Source organism: Lacerta agilis, chromosome 12 (assembly GCF_009819535.1).
Source record: "Lacerta agilis isolate rLacAgi1 chromosome 12, rLacAgi1.pri, whole genome shotgun sequence".
Lineage (NCBI taxonomy): Eukaryota > Metazoa > Chordata > Lepidosauria > Squamata > Lacertidae > Lacerta > Lacerta agilis.
The window spans coordinates 4,434,704-4,460,564 of record NC_046323.1 but is presented as its reverse complement, the minus strand read 5'-3'; the positions used below and the strand labels follow the sequence as shown (position 1 = coordinate 4,460,564).

The window sequence follows — 25,861 nt, the reverse complement described above, 5'->3', positions numbered from 1 at the left end:
ACGGCCGCGTCTCCCGCCCCCGAAAGCGGCGCTTCTTCAGGCCCGGAAGGCGCTCGAGGAGGAGGCGGCGGCGGCGAGTTGTTTTAGGCCCCGCCTCGGCTGCGTCGGGAGGAGGAGCGGGAGGAGCTGGCTTCGACCAGGGCGCGCCCGCCAGCCAGCGACTGAGGTGCCGCCCGCCGCCTCACCACCCGCCGCCGGCCCGGGAGCTGCACGCAGGCAGGCAGGCAGGCCGCGTCGAGCTGCGTCCCCGTCCTCCTCCTCCTCCTCCTCCCCGCGCGCCTCTCCTGGCCCTTCCTCAGCAGGTGAGATGGGCCCGGCCTGCCCTCCCTTTCCCGGTCGCGCCTCGAGTTGGCCCGAGCCCGGCGGCGGCGGCGGCGGGGTGGGACCCGGGCGAGGCTACCGGGCGAGCGGGGACGCTGCAGGCGGGGTGGCCGCCCTGCTCCCAGGGGAAATAATAATGCTGATAATGGTGGTGGGGCGGCCTAGTGGTCGAGGGCGTGGAGGCGGCTGTCCTTCTCGCCGCCTCGGGCGTCGGAAGGCCGAAGGGGTTTTCTCTGCCCGGTTCCCGCCCGCGGTGGCTCCCTCTCGCCCCGCCGGCGTCTCTGCGGGGTTGTTGTTGTGTGTTGGGGGTGGTGCTGGGGGCTGCTGGGCTCGCCTTCAGCAAAGGGGCTGCTGTCTTTTTTGGGGGGTCCCGGGAAGCGTCTCGCCTTTCGGCCATTATCTATCCGCAGTGCTGAACTGGTTGGGGCGGAGGGTCTTCCTGGGCTCCGGAGGCCGGTCTCCCGTTTGGGGCCAGGGACTCTCCTAAGAACAAAGAAAGCGGATTCTGCTGGGTCGGGCTTGGGGCCCCGCCGAGGTCAGGCTCCTGTTTCCCGCAGTTGCCAACCAGGTGCTTCCAGGAATCTCGCAGCCGACCTGTGTGTGAAAGTGTACACGCAACACACACACATACACACACACACACACCTTGCTGTCCGTCCTGACGTGTACCAGGTAGTGCTTGGTGCACTAGCTCTGAATACACAACTTCCGTTAACCTGCGGTGGTTAAAGAACTGTTGCTGGATCCCTCCATCCCCCACGAATTAGCCTAATCTCTTTTACAAAGCCATCTAAGCCATTTGACTGCTTAATGTTCTGAGGCTAAATTCCTTCAATATAAAGTCAGGTTCCGGGTCCCTTCTTGAGACCGAAGGTATAATTTGTCCAGAGCATCCGTGGGGAAAGGTGATCCTCTTCCACCCATTTCCCCCTTTCTGTGCTGCATTGTTGACCACATCCAGGCTACTGCTGTACTGCTTGCTGAAATACTTGGGTATTGAGGACAGGATTATAAGCAGGAGCTTAGATGGCCTCCTCTGTGAATAAATGTTCCACTCCTGAGTCTGTAGGGAAGCGGAGCTTCTTGAAGAGTGCTGGGTGTGTCATTAGGCTTAGTTAGGCTGCTGCACTCAAGCCAAAGTCATCATGAGAAAGGCATTTTCAAAGTTTACAGGGATACTTAAGGATTTCATATATTGTACTTACTGACCTTTGACATGTAATTTGGAAATTGGTTCATGCTAAGCGCAGGAAACCTACTCTGGATTCAGGAATTTGTCCTGTTAAGTATGTGAATTTATTATAAGAAGTTATATGGGTGAATATCCTACCTACCTTAATACATTTGAATTGCCTTGAATACAGCTTTACTGCTCTTTCCCATTGCTGAAAGGACCTTGGGATACAAGATTTGCTGAGCATAAATTAACTGTATGTAAGACATTCTGAGTACAGAGCTTAGGAGAGTGCTTAATTACTGATATTATTTCGGTGTGACTCCATTGTTTGCATTCATCCTTTACTAATTTTTTTGTTAAACTTGAGACGTTGAGATATCATTTAGTTTGAATATTAAGATTTCTAAGTGTCTACATCCCCCCTTCCTTAACTAGGTCAATGGAAAAAATATATTGATTCCTTCTATATCTAAATTCTCATATGGTTTGAAAATATTTGCATAACTCCATTCCAAGCTAGTGAATTTTGTCTACAACTAAGTGTGTTTGCAAATTCTAAGTTATATATGCTTAGAATTAGTAAAACTGTTGGATTAGTAAAACACTTCTAGCAGCAGATGCTTGGGTAGTGAAAACAGCAACCACAACCAGCACCAGACCACTGGTACTTGCTTTCAAAACGTTCAAGAACTTTTAACAGTAGAGTGTGCCCAGTTTAGAAACTCAGATATATACTGTACAACTCATTAAAACATAAAAGAAAACAATCCAGAAGAAAACAAATTCAGGCTTCAAGGGAAATATTTCAGACCCTTCTCCCAGTGACATTTTGCTTTCCCCATATTTATTTACCTACTTAATTTATATACCATATATACTTGAGTATAAGCCTAGTTTTTCAGCACATTTTTGTGCTGAAAAAGCTGCCCTCGGCTTATACTCGAGTGAGGCGGGTGGTGGGGGTGGCGAGAAAGAAGCCCTTTCTCTCCGCTCGTGCCGCCACCCGCTCTCCCCAGTCAACCATTCCTTAAGAAGTTTACAAGAACGGCGGTTCTTTACTCTCCCTAGGCAGCTTGTTCCATTCCTGAACTGCTCGCATAAATGCAAACTTGGCAAAGGAAGAAGAGGAAGGAGCAGCCCAAAGGGTTGCTTTCGGGCTGCTCGTTCCTCCTCCTCCTCCACAGCGGCAAAGGTGAACCGGCTTATACTCGAGTCAATAAGCTTTCCCAGGTTTTTGTAGGAAAATTAGGTGCCTCGGTTTATATTCGGGTCGGCTTATACTCGGGTATATACGGTAGCTGCTCCATAGCAGAAGTACTCTAGGAAACCAGTGTGGTGTAATGGTTTAGAGTGCCAGACTAGGACCTGGGAGATCAATGTTCAAATCCCCCCTCAGTCATAAAATAAAGCTCACTGGATGACCTTGGGCCAGTCACAGCCTCTTAACCTACCTCACAGGATTGTTGTAGGGATTAACTGGGGGGGGGGGATAAACCATGGAATCCTTTGAGGAAAGGGGGGATATAAATACAATAAATAAGTTCTGCTTATCTGCTTAAGAAAGCTGGGGGGGGGCAGCCAGGTGGAGATGTCAGTCACCAACTTGGCAGCCAGAGATCTCCACGTGGTCACAATTGGACCCACGCCAGTAGCAAAATGCACCTTGCTAATTTCTAACGCTGAGTGCCCCTGCTTAAATGTGCAGCTATGGGCATATTCAGACCGTTGCTATTTTTGGATTGAAGTCAGTCACATACCAGAATATTCAGGTTGCACAGTTAGTTGATTTGATGCACTTCTGAAACAAACCTGCCCCCTCTGCCCCCCCCAAAAAACACAAACTGGGATAACAACATTTGATTGAATAAACACCTTGCAAACCAATTGGAATTAATGCTCAGTAAATAGCCAGCTTTGCCCAACCTCCGTGCGAACTTTGTGCAAACAAATCAGGCTGAATGCTTAATAAACAGGGTGTCTGAAAGCAACCTAACTCTCCATTACCTAGTTTCTAAAATTTAACAGTGTTGTGTTATATTGAAGTTTTATAAGTTTGCACAGCACAAGTTTGTAGAATGGTATACTAAGTCTCACTTTCAGCACTGCTTAGTATTGACAGCCATGAGAATAAGGTGGTTTTAAATTACCTAGAACTTTAGCAACCCAGCAGAAATTTGCTGGTCTGATCTGTGTTGTTCAGCCCATGATGAAATCCTTAATATCTTTTCTGCTTTCCATTACCACCTTAGAACAATTCTTACAATTTGAACTTAAAAAAACAACCAAAAAGCTTGTGCTCCCCAAGACCTCATTGAATCATAGAATTGTTGAGTTGAGAGCCACTTGTCTCCAGTATATGCAACATCATCTTATTCCAGTGCCATCATCCTTTCGCCATTTTTGTCCCCTGGGATCAGAGTTCTCAATAAGAGTTCAAATTAACTAGCCTTGGCTACCTTTGTCAGCCACACACTGTGAAAGGGGTAAAAAAAAGTGAGTCAGTGTACATCCCTGCATATGCTCAAAGCTGGAGATGGACAATGAAGGTGCCTGGATGTCCCTCTGTCCTTAATACCGTAGGTGCTCAGAGCACCCTTTGGACACAGACACAGAACAAGCCTTTTCCCTCCCTCCAAAGTGTGTGTGTGGAGGCTTGTTTTTTCTGTTCTCTGCTCTAAACTTAGACCTAGAAAGAGGAGCAGTTTCTTTGACCTTGTGCTTGATATGAGATGTAGTATGTGATTGTGGGCAACACCCTGGCCTTTGTGGGACGGGTGCATGTATGTCTTGGTGCTGACAAATTTGCAAGTAAGGCAGGCCAAAACTCCTTGAGCCCTGCATTTGTTAACAATGAGAAAGAAAGGGCCCTACCAATGAGTTTCAAGAGAGCTGAATGCCAGGGAGGGGAGACTCTTAAGACCAATCAGGAGTTCCCTTTGTGTGTAGGAACTCTACTTTAGTGATGGGTGGAAAGTAAATTTGGATCTACTAGTAGATCTCTGGGTGGTGGGTAAGGATTTAAGCAGATTGGACAGGCCCACTCCTGCACTACACAGCTATGTCAGTATGTGCATAGGCCGGGCCTCTCCTCATGGTTGCTGAATTCTTTGGGAGCTGTGCAATTGACTTGTTGCCCCCTCACACATGCTTTTGACGCCTAGGGGGTTTGCCTGCACCCCCCTAATGTGAAAGGCATCGCTGACAACTCTGGGAGGGATAGGCAACCATGGCACATGCAAACTTCTGTCTTCAGTGGGAAAAGAGGTGTAAACTTTACGTCTTGTTGGAGAAACATTAGGAAAGATTTTTAAAATGTATTTTTGCTTCCCTGGGATCTTGTTTTGGGGGACTTGAAACATGTGCTGGACTTTTGTTTTACTGATTGCTGTAGTTCAGCTATGTGAGGTGTTCCAGAGCTGATTAGAACAAGCGGCATTGAGCAAGGAGCATGAGGAACTGTTGTCTTGCTAAAGGCAGGGCAGATATACAGAGGCAGCCCACCTGCTGTCTTAAGTCTTTAGATTATGAATTGTTAAATGCCCCACTTGCCCTCAAAACTATTTATTCACTACTTGTATAGAAGGCAGTTGTGGGGAGAGGAAAAGCTGAAAATGCTTTGGCCCAAGGCCACACTCTGACTTCATAGTTAAGCAGAGATTTGAAGTAGTCAAGGCTCTATCAACAAGACTATGTTCATGAGTCTTGCTTTTCTACCACATCTCTAACTTCCATTATAAATGCATACATTCCTAAAATGGAAACCACAAAGAGATTCTCTCTCTGTCTTTAGCCTGCATTTAATTAATCAGGAAAATGCAAGGTGGAATAAGACATTGAGAGTTTATGGCTAACACTTATTGTGTTGATAATTGATCAAATTAATTTTGGCATAAAATACCTTTGGTACCAGGGGGAAAAAATACAAGCTTCAGTTACATTGTCAACTTACTGCACTGGCTATAATGAATCTTAGACAAACTTGCCAGGAGTATTACATTTCTTTGATATGGAAGTAACATAGTTAAACAAAGAAAATAGTCCTTTTACAAAATAAAATAAAAAATTCCTTCCAGTAGCACCTTAGAGACTAACTAAGTTTGTTCTTGGTATGAGCTTTTGTGTGCATGCACACTTCTTCAGATACCCTTAGATATCCTTTTACAGTTATTTTAAATGCACAAAACAGTATTTTAATGCCTTTTATTGACTTTAAAAATGTTTTTTTCAGTCTCATTTTCAGTATATAGTATACCTGAACTGGGCCTTGGATTTGTACGTAGCAAATCTTTTCATTAAATTTATCTCTAAGCTAAAAATATTTCCATTAAGAGTTGTTAGTCTGTACCTGCTAGCAACAACATGGGGAAGTTGTTCTAAGCTTCTTAACACTTACATTTGTGTGTTCTAAACTTGGATTTCTTGTGAGGATGTGCATAATCCTGTGCTTTACATATTAAGTTTTATCCAAAACACTTTGTGCTTTTGTACAGATTGGTGTCACTACCTCCTTTGTTCCTATGAAGCTATTAGGGAGAACTCTGTGGTTCGTAATCAAACTGGTAAAGAACCCCCTCTCAGTCTGAAGTAATGTGGGTGACTATAAGGGAGAATGTCTTCTTGTTTGCTCCTTGGCTATAGGATGCTCTCCATTAAGAGGCTCACCTGGTGCCTATTCTAATGGGGGGATGTAAGGCAAAAACTTTGTATTCTCTCAGGTCATTTAGCACCATTTTCTGTTACCAACGTTTGTCAAATTTCCTTCCACTGCAATAATATTTCCTAACTTCTGACCATGGCAGTGGCGTGTAAGCTAACAAAAGAACCCTAGAGTTTTATATCCATTTGCGCTGTAATCTGGGTATGCTAATGGCTGTTGCAATGAACACAGTGTGAAGGCACCAGGGAGTTGCAGTGTCTTGGGATGAGTCACTGAGTTGTGAATAAATACGTCCCATTCATGCATCACTTGTTGATTTCGGTAAATACCAATGTATCTAGGCTGCGGAATAAAATGTGAAACTGCCATTGTAATACATTGAAGGGTAGGATATAAATGGCCAATGCCCATGGTAACTCTTAAACCAGAGGCAGTGGGCCTTTGGCCCTCCAGATGTTGCTGGACTCTTTCCCCCCTCCCATTAAGTGTTTTGATAGCTTAGACAGTTTATTAAATCTCTAACATGCTCAGACTGCTCAAGTGATGGGAGAACAGTCATACTGTACTCCTGAATGGTGAGAACACTATCAGAGTAGTTTGCTTCATCCCTGCCAAAAGTGATGGGATTTGCTATTTTGATGACTTGCTTTGGGGATGTTAGCAGATGAGGCGAGGATGATGGCATTAGTAGGTATATGATAAATTGTCCCACTGTCTTGTGGTAATGATGCATAGTGGTAAAGAGACTGAGGTAATGCGTCAAGAAGGCCCCAATAGAAATCTCACTCTCCTTGGAGGTGGTATTTGTTAAACGAGTAATTTGTAGTCATGTGGCCATTCCGCTATGTATACAACCCTGTTCCAAAAATCTCAGAGCCACATATGTGGTACTCTCTCATTTTATCATCAAAATCCTTGTAGGCATAAGATATTGAAGGCCTCCTTCACATTTAAGTTGTAAAATGTACACAGTACACATCCAAGTGTCTGCATTTGACATGTGCATTATACACAATATCTATGCCAGAAAGTTGGGATGGACTACATCTCCCTGCTGGGTACCTTGGAAGTCAAATGGAATCCATTCCGGAAGTCTTTTCGACTTCCAAAACCAAAGTGCAGCTTCTGATTCGACGCTGTGGAAGCCCTGTTGGATGTTCAGCTTCCAAAAATAGTTTGTTAACCGGAACAGCCGGCATCCGGGAGCCAAAACGTTCAAGAACTAGACTGTTCAACTTCTAAGGTATGACTGTACATGCCTCCATGTTGTGTGAAATGTCCCTGATTTAGGTTTCAGTGTTCAGCCACTGCATCACACCGATACATGGTCTGCTGTAACAGCACTAAGCTGTTGAGATTCACATACATTTTAAGCAGACTATTACTGAAAATGGCACTCTTACAGACTTTGTCTGTAGGTATCTTACTTGCATTTTATCTCACACTCCTGCATTGTGGCTTCTGTTTATGGTCTTTCTGATTACCGGTACTTCTTATGGCCTTTAGATTTACCTTTATATAGATGCCACTGTTAAGAAGCTAGTAGATGCAGTAGACCAGCCGGGGCATGCAAAAGTTCACCCAAGCGCTATGGAAGATACTTCTAGTGATGACATTCTCTTTCTACCTCCAAACTGGTCATGCCACATGACTCATAACAGTGATCTCTTTGCAGAGGGTGTTTTATTTTGTCTAGTTCTTCACAATACTACCACATGTCTCCAAATGCCTCAAGACTGCAGACCAGGCAGCGAGCTGAAAATACAATTGCTGATGACTGTTCTTTCTATTACCTAATATGATAGTGTCTGGCATTCAGAAATATTCCTGGAGTGCTTATATTATAAATCACCCTGTCATCCTCAGATGAAGGAAGGTTTAGAACTGTGGACTGCAGCCATGATTAACAAGGATGAATACCTACAAATATGCATTTAAAAAAGCAGAACCCTAAATTATATGTCTGGGTAGGCTTGCTAAAAAAAAACCCCAAACTTTTAGCAAGCATCTCAAACAATATATCAATGGTGCCTGCCTAGTATTAAATATATGGCAGCTGTAAAATACAAGTTCTGCAGATACCAACAGTACTTTTGTCTTGTAGTCCTCCTTCCTTGTAGCAGTGGACAGCTTTTAGTAGCATAAGATCTTTAAGAGTCCAGTACTTTGCTGCCTCGGTTCTGAAAATATAACTGGTGTACACTTTTACTGTTTCCAAGCAAACTGTCACAAAACCCTGTTGTCACTAATTTGACAATCTTATATGTAAATGCATATCCTATGAGCTTTGCATTCTATATAATGAGCTGGAAAGCAAATGTAAGCAGCCAAGTGTATAAAAAAACCAGTATCATGTATGATACCCAACTTATCTCTTGTAATAAGCTGTGGGCTAACAGAGATGTTGAATGTTAAATTCTACTACACCTAGAGTGGTGTAGTACATACAGCAGTTTAAAGGAAAAAGTAAGCTTTTCCTACAAATGCTATTTATCCATACATACAGGTGAAACTCGAAAAATTAGAATATCGTTTAAAAGTCCATTTATATAAGCAATTGTTTTCATTAGCTACTGGGGTTTAATATATGAGATAGACTCATGACATGCAAAGCGAGATATGTCAAGCCTTTGTTTGTTATAATTGTGATGATTATGGCGTACAGCTGATGAGAACCTCTCTCAGCTTTACGCCATAATCATCACAATTATAACAAATAAAGGCTAGACATATCTCGCTTTGCATGTCATGAGTCTATCTCATATATTAGTTTCACCTTTTAAGTTGAATTACTGAAAAATGAACCTTTCCACGATACTCTAATTTTTCGAGTTTCACCTGTACATTAAGCTGTGATCCTGTGCTTGTTTCCCTGGGAATAAGCTCTCTTGAACACTGTAGCATTTCCTATGCAAATTTGCTGAGAAGCATCAGTCTGCATAACAGTTAAGTGTATGTAAGTCCAACTTTCTGAATAGTCCTTGTGTCTAAATGTATATATTCATGAATTGGCTAGCTACTCCCTTATTGAAATTAACACCACTCAACTTGGAATCTGTATTAGAAGTGGAAATCTCTCATCAGATCTCTCAACACTTCCTTTAAAAAGGGGGGGATATCTGCTGGACCCCCAGAATAAACTAGCATGGCAAAGGGGAATGTTTGTAACTGCCTTCCCCATTCCCAGCTACTATTTGCTCTAGAGGGAAAAACATTAAGGTACCATACATATGTGGGGTAGGGTGTGTGTGTGTGCATGTGTGTGTGTACACAGAAAGAGAACAAATAAACAAGTGTGGTGTAACAATTGAAGTGCTGGACTAAGAGATCTGGAAGATCAGGGTTCAAATCCACACTTGGCCATGAAGCTCACTGAACGACTTTGGGCCAGTCTGTGGCAAATGTCTGAGGCTTACACTTACATTTGCCTTATTTAGATTTCCCCCCAGATGTTGTTGTTTAGTTGTTTAGTCATGTCCGACTCTTCGTGACACCATGGACCAGAGCACGCCAGGCACTCCTGTCTTCCACTGCCTCCCGCAGTTTGGTCAGACTCATGTTAGTAGCTTTGAGAACACTGTCCAACCATCTCGTCCTCTGTCGTCCCCTTCTCCTTGTGTCCTCCATCTTTCCCAACATCAGGGTCTTTTCCAGGGAGTCTTCTCTTCTCATGAGGTGGCCCAGAAACTTCAGACCATGAAGGCTAAATTCAGAGTTCACCCCCCTTTAAAAAAAATAGGTGTGTTAGAGGACTTTGAACTAGTTTTATCTGTGAATATGTCCACAAAGCAGAAACAACTGGAAGAGTCATAACTCAGTGGTAGATCACATGTTTTTCATGCAAAACGTTGCAGGTTCAATCCCAGGCATGTTAAAAAAAAATTATCTAAAAGCTGAAAGCCATCCTTATTCAGAGAACAATTCTCTTTGCTTGATTCTATTGTGTTGAGCAGGTTGTGTTTGTATTGTTTTTAATTAATTGGTAACATTTCAGTTACTGAATCTCCTTATGAATGTTTAAAAATCCTTATTAATTCAAAAAACATTTCTTCACCCAGGTTCCTTCTTTGTGTGAGATATCTGAAATCCAAAAATGGCAGCAAATAAACCCAAAAGTCAAAATTCTTTGGCTCTGCACAAAGTCATCATGGTAGGCAGTGGAGGTGTAGGAAAATCTGCATTAACGCTGCAGTTCATGTATGATGAGGTAAGAGTGTGAAAATCATTTTTTTAAAGAAGTGTGTTCTCAAGCTGTATATGAGCAGGGAGTCGAATCACTACATTTTAGTTCATGTGGTAACTGCTTCAGCAAACCTGAGCAGACTAGTTCTTTCAGCTGGAAAGATTTTTGTATGGTTTATGGCAGGGGTGTGGAACCTTTCTAACTCAGTCGTTATCTCCCCCATCCCATGCAGGCCAGGTCTGACATAATATCAGGCAACTCTTTTTTGCCCACTGTTTTCTGCAGTGCTTTGAATTGGACTGTTGAAAAATCAGCTGATTGTCAGATTGAGCACTTCTTGCAAGTCAGAGAGGCAGAGTTAGATTAATAAAAAGGTTGTAAAATTTCACCCCAGCTGCTGCTATATTTGTTTAAAGAGTCCAAGAGACTTTTGATCAGCAATAATTTTTCAGTATGCTTTTATTTACAGCAGTTTAATTTTCAACTTTTAATTAAAATGCTATATTTATACAGCATTTGTACCTATACTTACAAATAACTAAAAATATAAGTCATATTGCATTACAAATTAGTACAGCCAAGGTAACAGTATTGTTTAGCTTGATTACATAGAGTATGAACCACAAAGAAAGCAATAGAAAGAGAGCCAGTGTGGTGTAGTGGTTAAGAGCGGTGGACTCGTAATCTGGGGAACCGGGTTCGCGTCTCCACTCCTCCACATGCAGCTGCTGGGTGACCTTGGGCTAGTCACACTTCTCTGAAGTCTCTCAGCCCCACTCACCTCACAGAGTGTTTGTTGTGGGGGAGGAAGGGAAAGGAGAATGTGAGCCGCTTTGAGACTCCTTCGGGTAGTGAAAAGCGGGATATCAAATCCAAACTCTTCTTCTCTTCTTCTTCTTCAATATTGATTGTAGATACTGACTTTTCTACATTCTTATTCAAACAAACCATCCACTGTTATGAATTCATAGTATTGTGGATTATTTTATTTCAAGAAAGCTTCCAAAATAACTCTTTTGCCATTCTGTAGGTTCATTACCACTTGATTAAGGTTACCAGATGTCCCCGTTTCCCAGGGACAGTCCCCAGATTTACAAATCAACCCCCATTGAAAAAAAATCTGGTAACCTTACACTAGATTATGCATGTGAAACACTGAACACTTTAAAGTGCTATATAAATGTTACCGGTATTTGGTCAAGGAATGTTTCTTTGGAATCCCTGGTGGAAGTTACCAAAATAAGACTGACTCTGTTTCATTTCTTGCCAGTTCGTGGAAGACTATGAGCCTACCAAAGCAGACAGCTACAGAAAAAAAGTAGTCCTAGATGGGGAAGAAGTCCAGATAGATATATTGGATACAGCCGGGCAGGAGGATTATGCTGCAATTCGAGACAACTACTTCCGAAGTGGAGAGGGTTTTCTCTGTGTATTCTCTATTACAGAGCTTGAATCTTTTGCTGCTACAGCCGACTTCAGGTAATTGGATGTGTATGAGAGAAACTGGTTTGTTTTAGTGAATTCAGTATCTTATTTTTCCTGTGCTAAATTGTAGCTTTGTTCCATGCTTTTCTGGCCTATAATATCACTGCAGAATATATGTGCATGGTTAGATAGTTGACATCAGCCTATACGCCAGGCCTCAGGAGAGTTTTAAGGAATAAATACCTAAGAAGCAAGGCCTTTGATGAAGATAAGAAATGACTATTATCATGGCCACAGGGATGGGATGCAGCTGAATAGGAATAGAGGGAAAGAGGCCCTGAGTTAAGGATACATATAAGGCAGACAGCAGAGGCAACAGTCCAAAGAAAGAGAACTTGCTGCAAGGTAAAAGTTGCTTCTTTATGGCTACATTCCATACATATTTCCAGAATGGACATTGTGCTAGTTCACATAAAGCCCCCAGAATCAGCAGAAATTGTCCTTACATAGCCTTAGCAGCTTGTTCATCGCAACTGTTGGGTTGCTGCTGTCTGCTGAGTAATGCAGTTCTTATAACGCAGATGCATTTTCAAGGTCAAACATGGGAAACGAAGGATTTGGAGGTTATAGTTGGCTCAGTAACTCTAGCCAATTACTCAATAACTCTTACACAAATGTACTTTGTTTGTTCAAAACCAATTAAATCACCAACATAAAGTGTCTGCCTTGCAATGAGAATCAGGAGCTGTACTCCCAAGATTGATGTTTATAATACAAATATTGCATCATGGTGTAAGAGCTTCATTATTTATTTTGGAAAATGAAGCTTGCCTGAAAAAGAAGGCATGGCACAGCCACCTGGTATCTGAATAAATGTCATATATACCCTATTTTTAATGGTACAAAACACTCTTTGGTCATTTACTATGTTGGAAATTCTTGGTTCCTGTCGTACCCAGCATTAGCTGTCAACATGGCTGGGGAATCTTTTAAAGTTCTGCTGCCATGAAAGATACAAATATGCAGTGACTGCTGTAGCACTTTCGCTATGCCATAGAACAGGATTGAATCGAGTAGAACACACTTGAATCATCTTGTGGTTGTTTAACATATTTAAAACATCTATAGTCTTTTATTGGTGCTGGTACAAAGAGTGGGGTACCACAAAATAAATTACATGATTGAATTTATGTCTGAACAACAGTAAAACAAGCTGAGCCACAATAAATGAAAAATTAAGGCAGGTGAAAACAGTAGAGGCTGCAACAATCACATGCTTAAACACTTTAAATGCCTGAATAAACAAATATGTGTTAACTTAGAAAGCCTAGTTTACCTTTGTATGCTGTATAATTTTGAACATTGGGGAAGTGACACAATTGGTATAGATTGCCTCTTCATTCTTAAGTGCATGAGGGTGGGTCTTTATTATTGTCTCCTAATCAAACTTCAGCATTTAATTTCTCTTAATTCGAGATCACAGATTCCACTGTAGGTTTGCCAAAAGTCCTCTTGAGTGGCAAGGATTCATTCTTAAAAAATTAATTTTCAAGAAAAAGAACATAGAAAAATATACCCTCCCCTAACAAATGTCCCCATCCCTTCCTCTCCAAGATACATAATTATTAATGGGAAAATGTTGCTCCAGAGTTTAAGTGTAAGTGGTGGATGCCACTGCAAATGATGTTCTGTTGAATATGCAATAAAAGGATATCGTGTCACTATGAAATCGTCCTTGTCCCTTTTTCCAGGGCTATAGACCAGGCTTTTTGCAAATATTCTAAAGACTTCCAATTGTGGGCAATAATTTGTTGCGCTGCTTTTCAGAAGGAAAGTGACCAGTTCTTTGTATCATAGATTGGCATTTTCATTCTTAAAAATTGTTAGCAAAGCTAAGGTTGCAGTGCAAAGTGGCAAGGATTCTGGATAGCCTTTATCTAGCATGAAAAGCCATGTTGTAGGAACTGCCACAGGTGTGTTGGGATAGAAGCTAGTCTGTTAAGCAGGCAATTGTGACATAACTGTCAGCTAGAGGTATTTGGGGGTAATCATGTTGATAGTTTTATTGTTTGATATCAAGGTTAAATTAATCCAAAAGTTAATGTCACTGGTGAAATGTAAAGTCTGCTTCACTATCACTTTAAAACATTTCCCTTTTTCTATAAAATACCTAATTTTTGAATTGTTTCTGCTTAATAATTCTGAAAGTAAATATCTTCATTAATCTTGATAATCCTCTATAGCATTACCATCTCATTTTCAAAGTTATCCTCTTGTAAAATTTACAACAGGCTCATCTGTTAGTCCTCTTTATAAATCTCATAGTCTTGCCTGTTCTACTGCCTTTCATGCTCTCAAGCCAATTTCCTTTTTTTCAATCCTCCCCCCAACACCATTCTTGTACCACCGTATTATTATAGCTTCAGTGCTGCGTGCTACCAGTTAACAGTTTATAGCTTCTTGCTTGCTACTCATTTTCTGACTGCTCTCCTGTGTAGGGTTTATGCAAGTTGCATATTGTGAATACCTAGCACCAAGTTGGGTAATAGCAAAAAACATATGGTTATTTCAGCAAGTTGTATTAAAGTATCTTATATCTGATAAATCAAAGAAGATTAAACTGCATGGGTCAAAATGTGTTTTTTCTCTTGTCTTCAGAGAGCAGATTTTAAGGGTAAAAGAAGATGAGAATGTTCCGTTTTTGCTAGTTGGTAACAAATCAGATTTGGAAGACAAAAGACAGGTTTCTGTAGAAGAAGCAAAAAACAGAGCTGATCAGTGGAATGTTAACTATGTTGAAACATCTGCTAAAACACGAGCGAATGTCGACAAGGTAAAAGTTTACCGTTTCCCAAATACATCTTCATAAACCTCTGATTCCACTCGTTGTTTGTCAAGACTAATTATTAATGTTACCCTGACTCTTTTGGGTATTGCTCATTCTTCTTCAAGATGAATGCTCTAACAGGTAGCTGGACAGAAGACATTCAAATGGCTCACTAATGAGTTTCCCTGTGGTTTGTTGGAGTTCAAGCAATGGGCTTGAACATTCCCTCTTGTACGTGCAGATTTAGAGAACATTTCCTGGTTTTTTTCAAATTACCATTTCCTATGATGCCTCAGTTGCTGCCTGTAAATCAGGGTTGCAATCCATAGTTCTGAGTCCAGTTTGCAGGTAGGTATTTCCAGTTCAGACATTGTGGGAAACTGCAACTTAACAAACCAGAAGCCTTATCTCAATCTGGTGTGAGACAGAGTGGGGTGGGGGGTGGGTGAGATGGAGTGTTGATGCTCATTCTCTAACAGACTATGGCCTGAACCTCTTTCCATCTATTCTGAGTGGAATTAATTCCAGTCTAAGGAAAGTAGTTGCTGGCGACTGTGTTGCCCCTATAAAGGGTGTAGGGTGGGTTCTGATTTACATTGTTGAAGGAGATGTGAGCTATAATGCTAATAGGTAAACTGGGGTTTAACAGTTTATGAGCTATTGTGTGTGTGTGTGTGTGTTTAAGTTCCTTCATACTCTTCTTTTAAAGAATTTGATTATATACCCTAAGCAGAAAATGCTAGCGTCAGTGTCTTAATCTCTTTCAAATGAGATGGAAGTCAGTGGTGTAATTTAATCAACTCATGCTTTAATGATCTGGTACAAAGGTGAAAACTTCTTAAATCTTTTGTTTTTTAAAAATGACAACAACAAGACCCTATATTTCTTAAAACTTATTCTTCACTAGTTCTAAGTACTAGCTCTTGCCTTGCAGAAAATCTGCTTGGCAAAAGGTTAAGGGGCTTAGTGGTTTAATATGCAAACCTCTCCTTTCTGACCTATATACAAACATGACTGCATAACAGGAAAGTCCTTTTTAAAAACTCAGATGTTAGAAATTGGATCACTAAATGTAAGTTGGCTTGTTTACTCTGAACAATGTGGTACTGAATCGTTTTTGACTCACTAGAATATGATGGACAGTTGTTTCCTAGAAGTTTTCTTGGCTTTTAATTTGAGCAACTGGTTCTGTAGCACTGAGGAATATTTTCATGCATTAAGGGTTGGTGGCAGGCTAGTTTGCATTTAAGCAAGATCATCCTTACTTCTATACTTGAGTCACATGCAACATTGATTTACCAGTTTCTGGCATGTGAATTCATATCCGCTTTATGATTTTAGCTTGCTATGCTTAGCATGGATACTTACATTATTAACAGCAGGTCTGAATAGATATATTTTTGTTTTCTTTCTACTTTCTATGGAATTCTGTTAAAGAAAAATATGAAAACAGTTTTAACCCTACAATACATTACCACTCATAGCTGAAAAGGAATGAAGCAGAACCTCTTGGTTTACTTAATAGCTTAAAAACACAGACTTTGTTTAATGTAGCACATGTTTGCACACATGTACTAACACTTGTATTTTTCTTTCTAGGTATTTTTTGATTTAATGCGAGAAATCAGAGCAAGAAAGATGGAAGACAGCAAAGAAAAGAATGGAAAAAAGAAAAGGAAAAGCCTAGCCAAGAGAATCAGAGAAAGATGTTGCATTTTATAATCAAAGTTCCAAACTCTCATCATCCCTTGATCATACTAATAAAATCCATAACTTATAGCATGCCATTTGGAGGCTCCTATGACTGAAATTACTCTTAACAGTTTGGAAATTGTAATGTACCACTTAAAGCATGAATTGGGACAGCACTGAAAGTCTTTCACTGAAAAAGTTTAATGTGGCTTCAAGAGAAGCAGAATTCAACCCATTTCATAACTTGCTGCCTCTCACCATGGTTCTTCTGAATGTAGAGGGTTTTTTTCATGGGCAGTCCATCTTGAACTGTAAACAAAGCATTACTTTCTATCATTTCTCCTAAAGCATACAGTTTTCTATCACCCAAACTTCACTTTGTCTTCTACTGCCTTGGAAACTACAGCAGTGGTCAAAACTAAGCAAAGGTAGTGTATATATGCTTTTTCTTTGCAGTTATAAGAATATGCAAATTAGAGAAGAGAAACAAGCTCTGTTTTCTGCTTCTATTGGAAGTCATTTATACATGGAATTAGCTTAGACAAATGGTATAAACTCATGAGTATATTTGAATATGCCTTAATTTTAAAAAAACTAAAAAAAGTTAACGTAGTTAAGGGTGTATCTTCCTTGTGATGCACTGAGGTGTGTGCATCACTGTGAAATTATATCCTTCAGTGTGGAGTGCAGTTTTTGTGAGCAATTTTGCTAACTAGCTGTGTGCTATCAGTATCTCTGATCAGAAAAGTGTGCCATACTCTGGGTCTTAATAATCCAGAGCATACTATTAACCTGTGATTCAATGAAGATTGCTTATGCTTACAGTGGAAGGGCCGTCATATACATCTGAGATTGATTATAAAAAGAGGGTGGAGCACATTTCAGTCAGAAGTGGTCACGTATTTCTTAATGCACAGATATTGACACTGTCCTTTGGCAACTACTTAATTTGGGGAAGGTATCTTCCTAGGGTTGGGGCACAGTGTGGGACAAATAGTTGCTGGTAGTTGTGTACTTAGAGCACAAATTGGTCTTGCTCTGGAAAATATAAATTTTCCATTTTTCTGTGTTGCTCCTGTCTAAGGTTTTGGAAATGTTAGCTATGCATTACCTAATGGGAAAGCGTTATAGCTACTTTTTCTGATATCAGTCAAATACCCCACTCTACTTTGCAGTATGGAAATATTGGCCCTGTGCTTCCATAATCCCTCATTGATACACTAAAATGTATTGCCCTTTACTGTTCTGCTTTTTGAAATATAATTAGTACATTTAGTATGTGGAATTGAAAGATAAACCGCTATCTGAGGCTTTTAAGTTTCTTGGGTGTAGGTGTAAAGGTTAGATCAGTTACAAAAAATACTTTTTTATATACATGTGTGAATTTATGAAATGACAGTTCAAGATGTGTCTGAGCAAACTAGACAACACATATATTTAACATGCTAACAAGTAGACATTAGGAATGTGGCTGTTTAGAGAACACTTGTTTATCAAAACTTTTTGTATGTACATTCTCATGTAGACGCTACCATGTGCAGAATTAGTTCTTGATGTGCCTGGCCAAGCAGATTGGTCCTCATCTTATTGTGTATTTGTTTTCAGTCTGTCTAACCAGGGAGTTTAACCACTAACATTGATGTTTGTGTAATGGGAACCAAGGTGTTATGAAGCCAATGGACACAGAGAAACTATTGTCATAGGCTGATGCCTTACCAGATTCTTTTTATTTGCTATTTGAGCCATTGACTATGAATAAACTTTCATTTTTAAAAAAATATTTTGTGGAATGCTATTTACAAAACTTTCATTCCAGATGAGTGACTTTACCATTGCTTCTGTTAATTTTTTCCTGTACAGTGGTACCTTGGTTTTCGAACGCCTTAGTTGTCGAACAAATTGGCTCCCGAACATCGCAAACCCAAAAGTGAGTGTTCTGGTTTGCGAACGTTCTTTGGAAGCCGAGCGTCCGAAGCAGCTTACATGGCTTCTGATTGGCTGCAGGAAGTTCCCGCAGCCAATTGGAAGCTGCGCCTTGGTTTGCAAACCATTCTGGGAGTCGAACAGACTCCCGGAACGGATTAAATTTGAGAACCAAGGTACCACTGTATATAAATTGGATTTCCTAACTTGTTAAAGTCCAGGAATCTGCACGACTGAGGTTATGTTGTTGACGCTTTGCAAATGGAAATCTGCATCGATAGTGTGATTGTTGGGCAAATTAGTAATAACAGAGCTGTGTGAAAGTAACCTATTACTAATCTGATGCAGGAAGTTGCACTGTAGAACTTTGTGCCCTGCACTCCTATGGCCATTTCCCACTTTCCCTACTCCCATCTCAGTTCTTGCCAAAATAGCATGCTAATCCAAATATTGCAGTTGGAACAAATGACATATTAATACAAATAGGTCCTCACTCTTTTTTTCTGAAACATGCTCCAGCTTGGGTTGAAAAGGGCCAGAGCTGTCTTTGCTATCATGCAGAGTGAGGCAGCTGCCTCAGGTAGCAGATAGTGAGAGATGGGGACTAAACAGAACTGTGCACACCATGCAACCTGCCCTGCGCCCCTCTGCCTGCTACCTTGCTGCACTTGAATGCAGTGAAGAATGTTGTTCTGTTGTCAGTGTAAGAATCCATTCTGTTGCCTTGAAGTAGAAATCACCTGCCACTCTGGCTTTTGCACATGGAAAGGAGGGGGTGTCGTTTTTGTCCTTCACCTCATGCAGCACAGTGTCTTGGGCTGGCCCTGAAAAAGAAAGCAAATATCGGTTCCTTAGTTGTCTTGCAGTTTTGCTTAGGTGAATTGAGTTTTAAACTCTGTTCTGAATTAAATTCTCGGCAGGAGAATTGAGCTCTCTGCTGTGCAACTTCCCTTCTGTGGTGTCTCACGACCTCACACAGTACTAATTCTCTATGAACTTACTTTAGTCATTTAAATTTGGGTTCTTCACTAAACGGAAAAAACATTCTTACTGCTGAGTTAGTGGATGCTTCTGTTAATTGTGCTTGAATGATGCAAGAGTCAAATTGGACTCACAGGTGCCACCTCTTGTTTCTTCAACTGCAAGCACACATGATAACATTTTATCAAAACATGGCTGGAGCACACTTGGACCTGCGTCCAAAGTTTCACATGCCATGGGAGGTTTGGAGTTGTTTCTCAAACAGCATCAAACATGACAAACTAATTTTGAAATAGATGTGAATTAAACATGGTATTGGACTCTGCTATCCAAAGGAGAAACAACATGCACAGTGGAAAGTTGCTTTTGGAAATTATAAAAGCCAACAAAGAACTTACACTTACAAATAAATTGAGGCAATTACAATATGGATATCATCATCATCATTATTATAGCACCCTTCATCTGTAGATCTCAGATAAAACACAAAATACATATTAAAATACATAATAAAACAAAACAATAACCCACCCCTTCTGTTCATCCAGCATGTAATGAATCTTCATCACTGTGACCATATCTGTTCCCATTTCATTGTAACATAAACGTGTCTCAAGTGGCTCTGAAATCTATTCCATCCTTTTTTTCATTGTCGTTGAAACATGAATACTAATTACAGTATGGTTTCCTGGTTCACGGCTTGTAGATGTGCTTGCCCTTTCTTTTGCAATATGTAAAGTGTCATCTGTTCACTCCTTTAGGCATCTTATATAAAGGCATATCTTTTTGGCCAGGTTTTTCTTGACCCATCAAATCGGGCCTTGTCATTAGTATTTGTTTAACCTTTTCCTATACTTTTTATGATACCGTTTCATTATTTTTCTAAACTCTTTTAAAAAAATTTTTACAAATATATTAAGGGTTATAAAAGTGCTTTTAAATAAACATATTTTAAGATAAAGGGGAGTGTGTTCTGAACCCCTTGAACTTTTGTACAGACCATTGGAAATCTAAAACCGATTTGCTGAGATTGAAGGAGAACAACTGTGAAAAGAGATCAAGAAAGACACGTGTGCTTCATTGCTCTAGAAAACGGATGGCTTCTCAGTTTAACCACTTCAGGTTAAAGAATCATCCACATTGTTCCAGAGGTTTATGTGTTACAGATTGTGGCCCGTGAGCAATGCTATCGTATGAAAGAGCCCTAATTCTGGAGGCCTCCAGGACTCGGCATGCACCAGTTAATCTACCAATGTGACAAGGATTGTAGCATGTGAAGTGAGGGGCTGGAAACCTAATGCTTTTGGGAAAGGATGTGGGAAGCACAAAATGTGCAATGCACATATTAACAAGAAGACATTGCAGTAAAGTGTAATGCCAGTGTTCTGAGGCATAGTTTTGAGGCACATCAAGATTATAAAAGCCGCCAATTATATTTAGATAGGTCAGGGGCAGTACTGGTGGTGCTGGTCACAAAGTGCATGCCACAAGGTGCGGCTGAACAAAAATGGCTGCTGTGGGGGCATGACCCAATAAAATGGTCAATAAAAGAGCAGAAATAGACAAGTCCCTATATCGGGGTCAGCAACCTAAGGCCCATGGGCCACAAGCCGCCCCCGAATTGAGCTGCCCACTTGGTGAGTCCCCACGCGCTGCGCTAAACCGGCACAGCACGGGGACTCGCTTCCGTGGCGCCGGAAATTGCGCGCGCTCACACATACACGCGATCCGGCCCACGGAGGGTTCTCCACTGGAGTGAACCAGCCCAGGCGAGGTAAACCTTTCCGACTCCTGCCCTGGATCAACACCCTTATCAATGGTGGGGATGGGGAGAAGCCTACATCCAGCACCCATTGGCTCAAGAGCACAACAGTTTTTCATAGAATACAGATCTGAACTGGAAAGCAGTATTTTAATCCAAAGAATGAATTATTTGAGGCACAACACACACCTTGATAACTGGAATACATTGATTCATTTATCAAAGCATGTAGAACACAAGGTTCAAATAGGGGCAGTATAAAGCAGCAATTCTGTCTTAAACGTAGGCTTCACTAAATTGTTAATTTATGGCAGAGTGGAGAGCATTATTGGACATTGGTTGGTTTGTTTGTTTTAAGATACAAAATAGCTTTACAAAAGGAAACAGGATTAACTGAATGAATGAATGAAACTTGAGTTGGATTGAAACAACATGCTTTCCTGGAAAAAAAAAATAACCACCCTGAGATCTGATTTTGATCACTGTAGAAGCTAAAACAAAACAACCATATACAGAACCATGCTATCCTAAACATCAGCTGCTTCCTAATACATTTTTAATCTTCCATTTTATGCAGAGTTCTCTGTCTTAACTTCCTTAATCACAATGGCTAACACCCGTCATATACCGTACATGTTTTAATGAGTCAATGCACCTAATAAGGTGTAATTAACGTAGCTTATTCTGCAGCATTATTCTTGCTGACAACAAGACTGGGCAAGTCGAGCACAATTTCTACTCTTGCCCATTGTAAAGGTTTTTTGAATGCACTTAAAATGGTGTGACTAGTGCGGTGGGTGAAATATGCTAATAAATCTTGCCCATGGCATATGTAAAAAAAAATCAATACAGTGGTACCTCGGGTTAAGTATTTATTTCGTTCTGGAGGTCTGTTCTTAACCTGAAACTGTTCTTAACCTGAAGCACCACTTTAGCTAATGGGGCCTCCTGCTGCCGCTGCGCCACCAGAGCACCATTTCTGTTCTTATCCTGAAGCAAAGTTCTTAACCTGAAGCGTTATTTCTGGGTTAGCGGAGTCTGTAACCTGAAGCGTATGTAACCTGAAGCGTATGTAACCTGAGGTACCACTGTAATTGTAAGATCCTAACAATAAAGGAAGTAAAATAAAACTTTCTTCCCTGCCCCCACAATCTGCCACTTTTTACAAGATGGAGTGCATAGATTGTGATGAACTGCATGCAAGATTTAAGCATAGGAGAGAGTTAACCTGCTTCTGACCCCAGAAGTTTTAAGACGGCATAGAAGCAACACGGTGTGGTTTTGGAGCTCTACTTTATCTGAAGAAGTGTGCATGCACACGAAAGCTCATACCAAGAACAAACTCAGTTGGTCTCTAAGGTGCTACTGGAAATAATTTTCTATTTTGTTTCGACTATGGCAGACCAACACGGCTACCCACCTGTAACTGTATTAAAATATATTCGTTTACCACACTCTGAATTGTAGGAGGAAATGCAGAATATATGAATGAACTGGCAGTCTCCACAAGGTGGAACAATAATAACTTTCAACTCAACGAATTGTGTTGTTTTGTTTTTTTAATGCTATGTTGAACCTGTTTCGCTAGTTTAGGCAGTGTATTCCAAGCTAGGTAACCACTCTAGATACTTGCTTTCTAAAATGTAGATTATGAAGACCTGGAGTTAAAAGATAAAAACACAAATTAGTTTTGTTTCAATCATAGTTTTCTTTGATGCACTCTAGTAGCAGAGGAGTCATTTAACTTATAGAACCAGAGTGAGGAACCTCAGGCCATTCCTTTCTACCCAGCCCTCAGGACTCTCCCCCCAGGCCACACTCCTTGAGTACTTTTCCCTGGCTAGGACGTACTGTATTTTTGAATTATAATAATGCCACTGGTTTGCATGGTTGGAGACAGATGTGAGTGTGTTGAGAAACCTCTGGCTTTTGCATGTCTGGAATGTAGCCTACTGCACAAAGTAAAGAAATCACATCCATTCCTCAGCCTGCTTTCGCCTCTGGTTCCCACCTTTGCAGCTCCTGGAAGGTTACAGCAGAGTGCTGGGACCAGGTTCTTCTTGTGGTCTTCCCATGGGCATCTGGTTGGCCATGGTGCCAACAGAGACCCAAACGAGATGGGCCTTTGGCCTGATCCAGCAGGGGTTACGTTCTTGTGACCCTTTAAACAATTTCCTGGTTTTAGAATGTTGTTGTTGTTCAGTCGTTCAGTCGTGTCCGACTCTTCGTGACCCCATGGACCAGAGCACGCCAGGCACGCCTATCTTTCACTGCCTCCCGCAGTTTGGCCAAACTCATGCTAGTAGCTTCGAGAACACTGTCCAACCATCTCATCCTCTGTCGTCCCCTTCTCCTTGTGCCCTCCATCTTTCCCAACATCAGGGTCTTTTCTAGGGAGTCTTCCCTTCTCATGAGGTGGCCAAAGTACTGGAGCCTCAACTTCAGGATCTGTCCTTCTAGTGAGCACTCAGGGCTGATTTCTTTAAGAATGGATAGGTTTGATCTTCTTGCAGTCCATGGGACTCTCAAGAGTGTCCTCCAGCACCATAATTCAAAAGCATCCATTCTTCGGCGATCAGTCTTCTTTATGGTCCAGCTCTCACTTCCACACATTACTACTGGTTTTAGAATACTCACATAAATAAAAAGTTTCAACCTTTCTTCACAATTCTGAGGTTTAGAAAATTATGTTTTGATAAACCAAGGACCCACAGAAAGCTTCAAAATGTTTGAGTGATATCTGGTGTTAGTACAAAACAAACAAAAACCTCCTGCCCTGCACCCTCTTTTATTCAGGTACCAAATGTTTCACTCCAGTGGGCAAATCATTATTTTTGCTGAAGACAGAAACCTTGACATAATCCTTAACTATAATAACTCAAACTCATCTCAGTAAAATAATTGAACATCCAAGTTAGTAAAAATGTAAGGAGTGAAAAATATTTCTTCGTTTCCTATGTTCAAATCGCCCCATTCCAGTCTGAATTGACCTGTATCTGCCCTCCATTTCTCTGAGCAAGGCTTAAGATATAATCTAACTTGCATAATTTTCTAGTTTTCTTATTAATAAATTTTAACCTAATTAACTTTAGCATCCTGTTTCTCTGTTCTACAATGCACTGGCCTGAATCAGTTCCCCATTCCCAGTTTACACACACAAGAACACCAGCGGTATTTATGTTGCTAGGATCTCACCTATGGCTGATGTGTAAACTTGTTCTACAAGTTTAAAATTGTTGTCATTCTGGAGGTCAGCCTTACCACATCCTAGTTTACAGTAATTTAAACAATTCACTGGTTGAATAAGAAAGATTGTTCCCCTTAATTCATCAGGACAATCTTAGAAAATTGGCATGCTTATATGTGTGAGAAATTAGTTGACATCTACCAGACTTACTACCATAACAACATATGATGAATATTTCCTCTCAATGCCTGCAGACAGATCTTGGAGTCTTAATATTGCAGCAAGTGCAGTCCTACACATTCCTCCTCAGAAGTAAGCCTATTAGGTTCAATTGAACTTCTAGGTTAGCATGTATACTTGACACTGTGTAGGGTTACAGCCTAAGGAAGGGGTCAGCAAACGTTTTCAGCAGGGGGCCGGTCGACTATCCCTCAGACCTTATGTAGGCCCGGATATATTTTTTGGGGGGGAAATGAACGAATTCCTATGCCCCACAAATAACCCAGAGATGCATTTTAAATAAAAGCACACATTCTACTCATGTAAAAACATGCTGATTCCTGGACCATCCACAAGCCAGATTCAGAAGGCCTTAGCGGGCCTTAGTTTACCTTTTCAAAGGCAAACTTTTTTTCCTAAAGGGGGCCAGATTTGTAGTGCGTGATTAAAGTTGTTGAGCTTTTTTTAGGATTGAACTTGAGCTTTTTTAAGGATTTGACCCCAATAAATACACTGCGACACAGGGGCCGGATAGAACCTGCGGAGGGACCAGATTTAAGTCCCCAAAACAGACAAAACAGGTGAAGGGACTTTGTTTGTTATATCCTCCTTGTGTGGGTTTTGTACATTTGTTCATCTTACCATTGGGGGAACTCAGCCAGAACCCCAAGAATCTGGGCATGGAGCGGGTAAGGGATTTCCTAGGAGCATGAATGAATGTGAGGACATGTTCTACACCACAGCCTATTATCAAAGCGGGAAGAAAAAGCAACAGCAGTATGGGAAATGGTTACATGGCTTTCTTCATATCTAACAAGGTGGCCTTCTCTCTCTCCCCCACCACCCAAAACATGTATGACAGAGTTTTTGAAGCAATTTGCAGTGTAATAAAAGTAAAATATTCACTCTTCTTTGAAAGCACAAGCTTGTTTTTCTGGATCTCATACTGTCCTGTCAGGGACAGCCCATCAAGTTTTGTCGCCTGAGGCGAAACAGGAAGGTGCTGCCCCACTTTGGCTGCCTCCCCCCCCCCCACTCACCGAAGTTTGCTTACTTGGGTCAGGCAATTGTGGCTTCTGGGGTCTTGCAAGATCTTATGAGAGCCTCATGAGATCTCACCAAAAGTAGTCCCTTCTTGCTTCTCCGATGGTGGCGGAGGGGCACCCACAGAAGTGCCCCTTAGATTGTCCCATCTGAAGCGGCTGCCTCAGTTTGCCTCATGGAAAGATCCGTCCTGAGTCTTGTAAATAATGGGCACCAGGGATCTAGCCTCCTTTTGGCAGGGTGCTTTTCAAGTTTTAAGATCAAGACTGATTAAAAATAAATGGGTTCTACTGTGTTAGACATGCTGTGTCTATTCAAAAAACTGTTTGAAGTTGGGAACCTAGTGACATTGGGAAGAGACATAATTTAGACTTTGGTCTTTTATATTGTATTTCAAGGATACTTGATTCAAGAGACTGCAGAGTAGCCAGGAATCATCTTACAGTCACTGACCAGCTTGCTG

The 25,861-nt window shown here is 41.1% G+C and overlaps 1 protein-coding gene across 1 annotated transcript; it reads left to right on the top strand.

The window, feature by feature from the left end:
• Nucleotides 1-207: 207 nt before the first annotated feature.
• Nucleotides 208-18,062, top strand: RALA (RAS like proto-oncogene A). The gene is made up of 5 exons (XM_033164863.1): nt 208-302; nt 10,214-10,362; nt 11,609-11,817; nt 14,422-14,596; nt 16,190-18,062. Exons 2-5 carry the CDS (start codon nt 10,249-10,251, stop codon nt 16,310-16,312), a joined length of 621 nt encoding a protein of 206 aa, XP_033020754.1. The 5' UTR covers nt 208-302; nt 10,214-10,248; the 3' UTR covers nt 16,313-18,062.
• Nucleotides 18,063-25,861: the final 7,799 nt, after the last annotated feature.

Excerpts from the sequence above, each read along its gene's own strand:
- RALA (XM_033164863.1), top strand. The coding sequence starts at position 10,249 with ATGGCAGCAAATAAACCCAAAAGTCAAAATTCTTTGGCTCTGCACAAA. Across the intron at positions 11,818-14,421 it reads GCTGCTACAGCCGACTTCAG|AGAGCAGATTTTAAGGGTAA; the intron begins GTAATTGGATGT and ends TCTTGTCTTCAG. Across the intron at positions 14,597-16,189 it reads CACGAGCGAATGTCGACAAG|GTATTTTTTGATTTAATGCG; the intron begins GTAAAAGTTTAC and ends TTTTCTTTCTAG.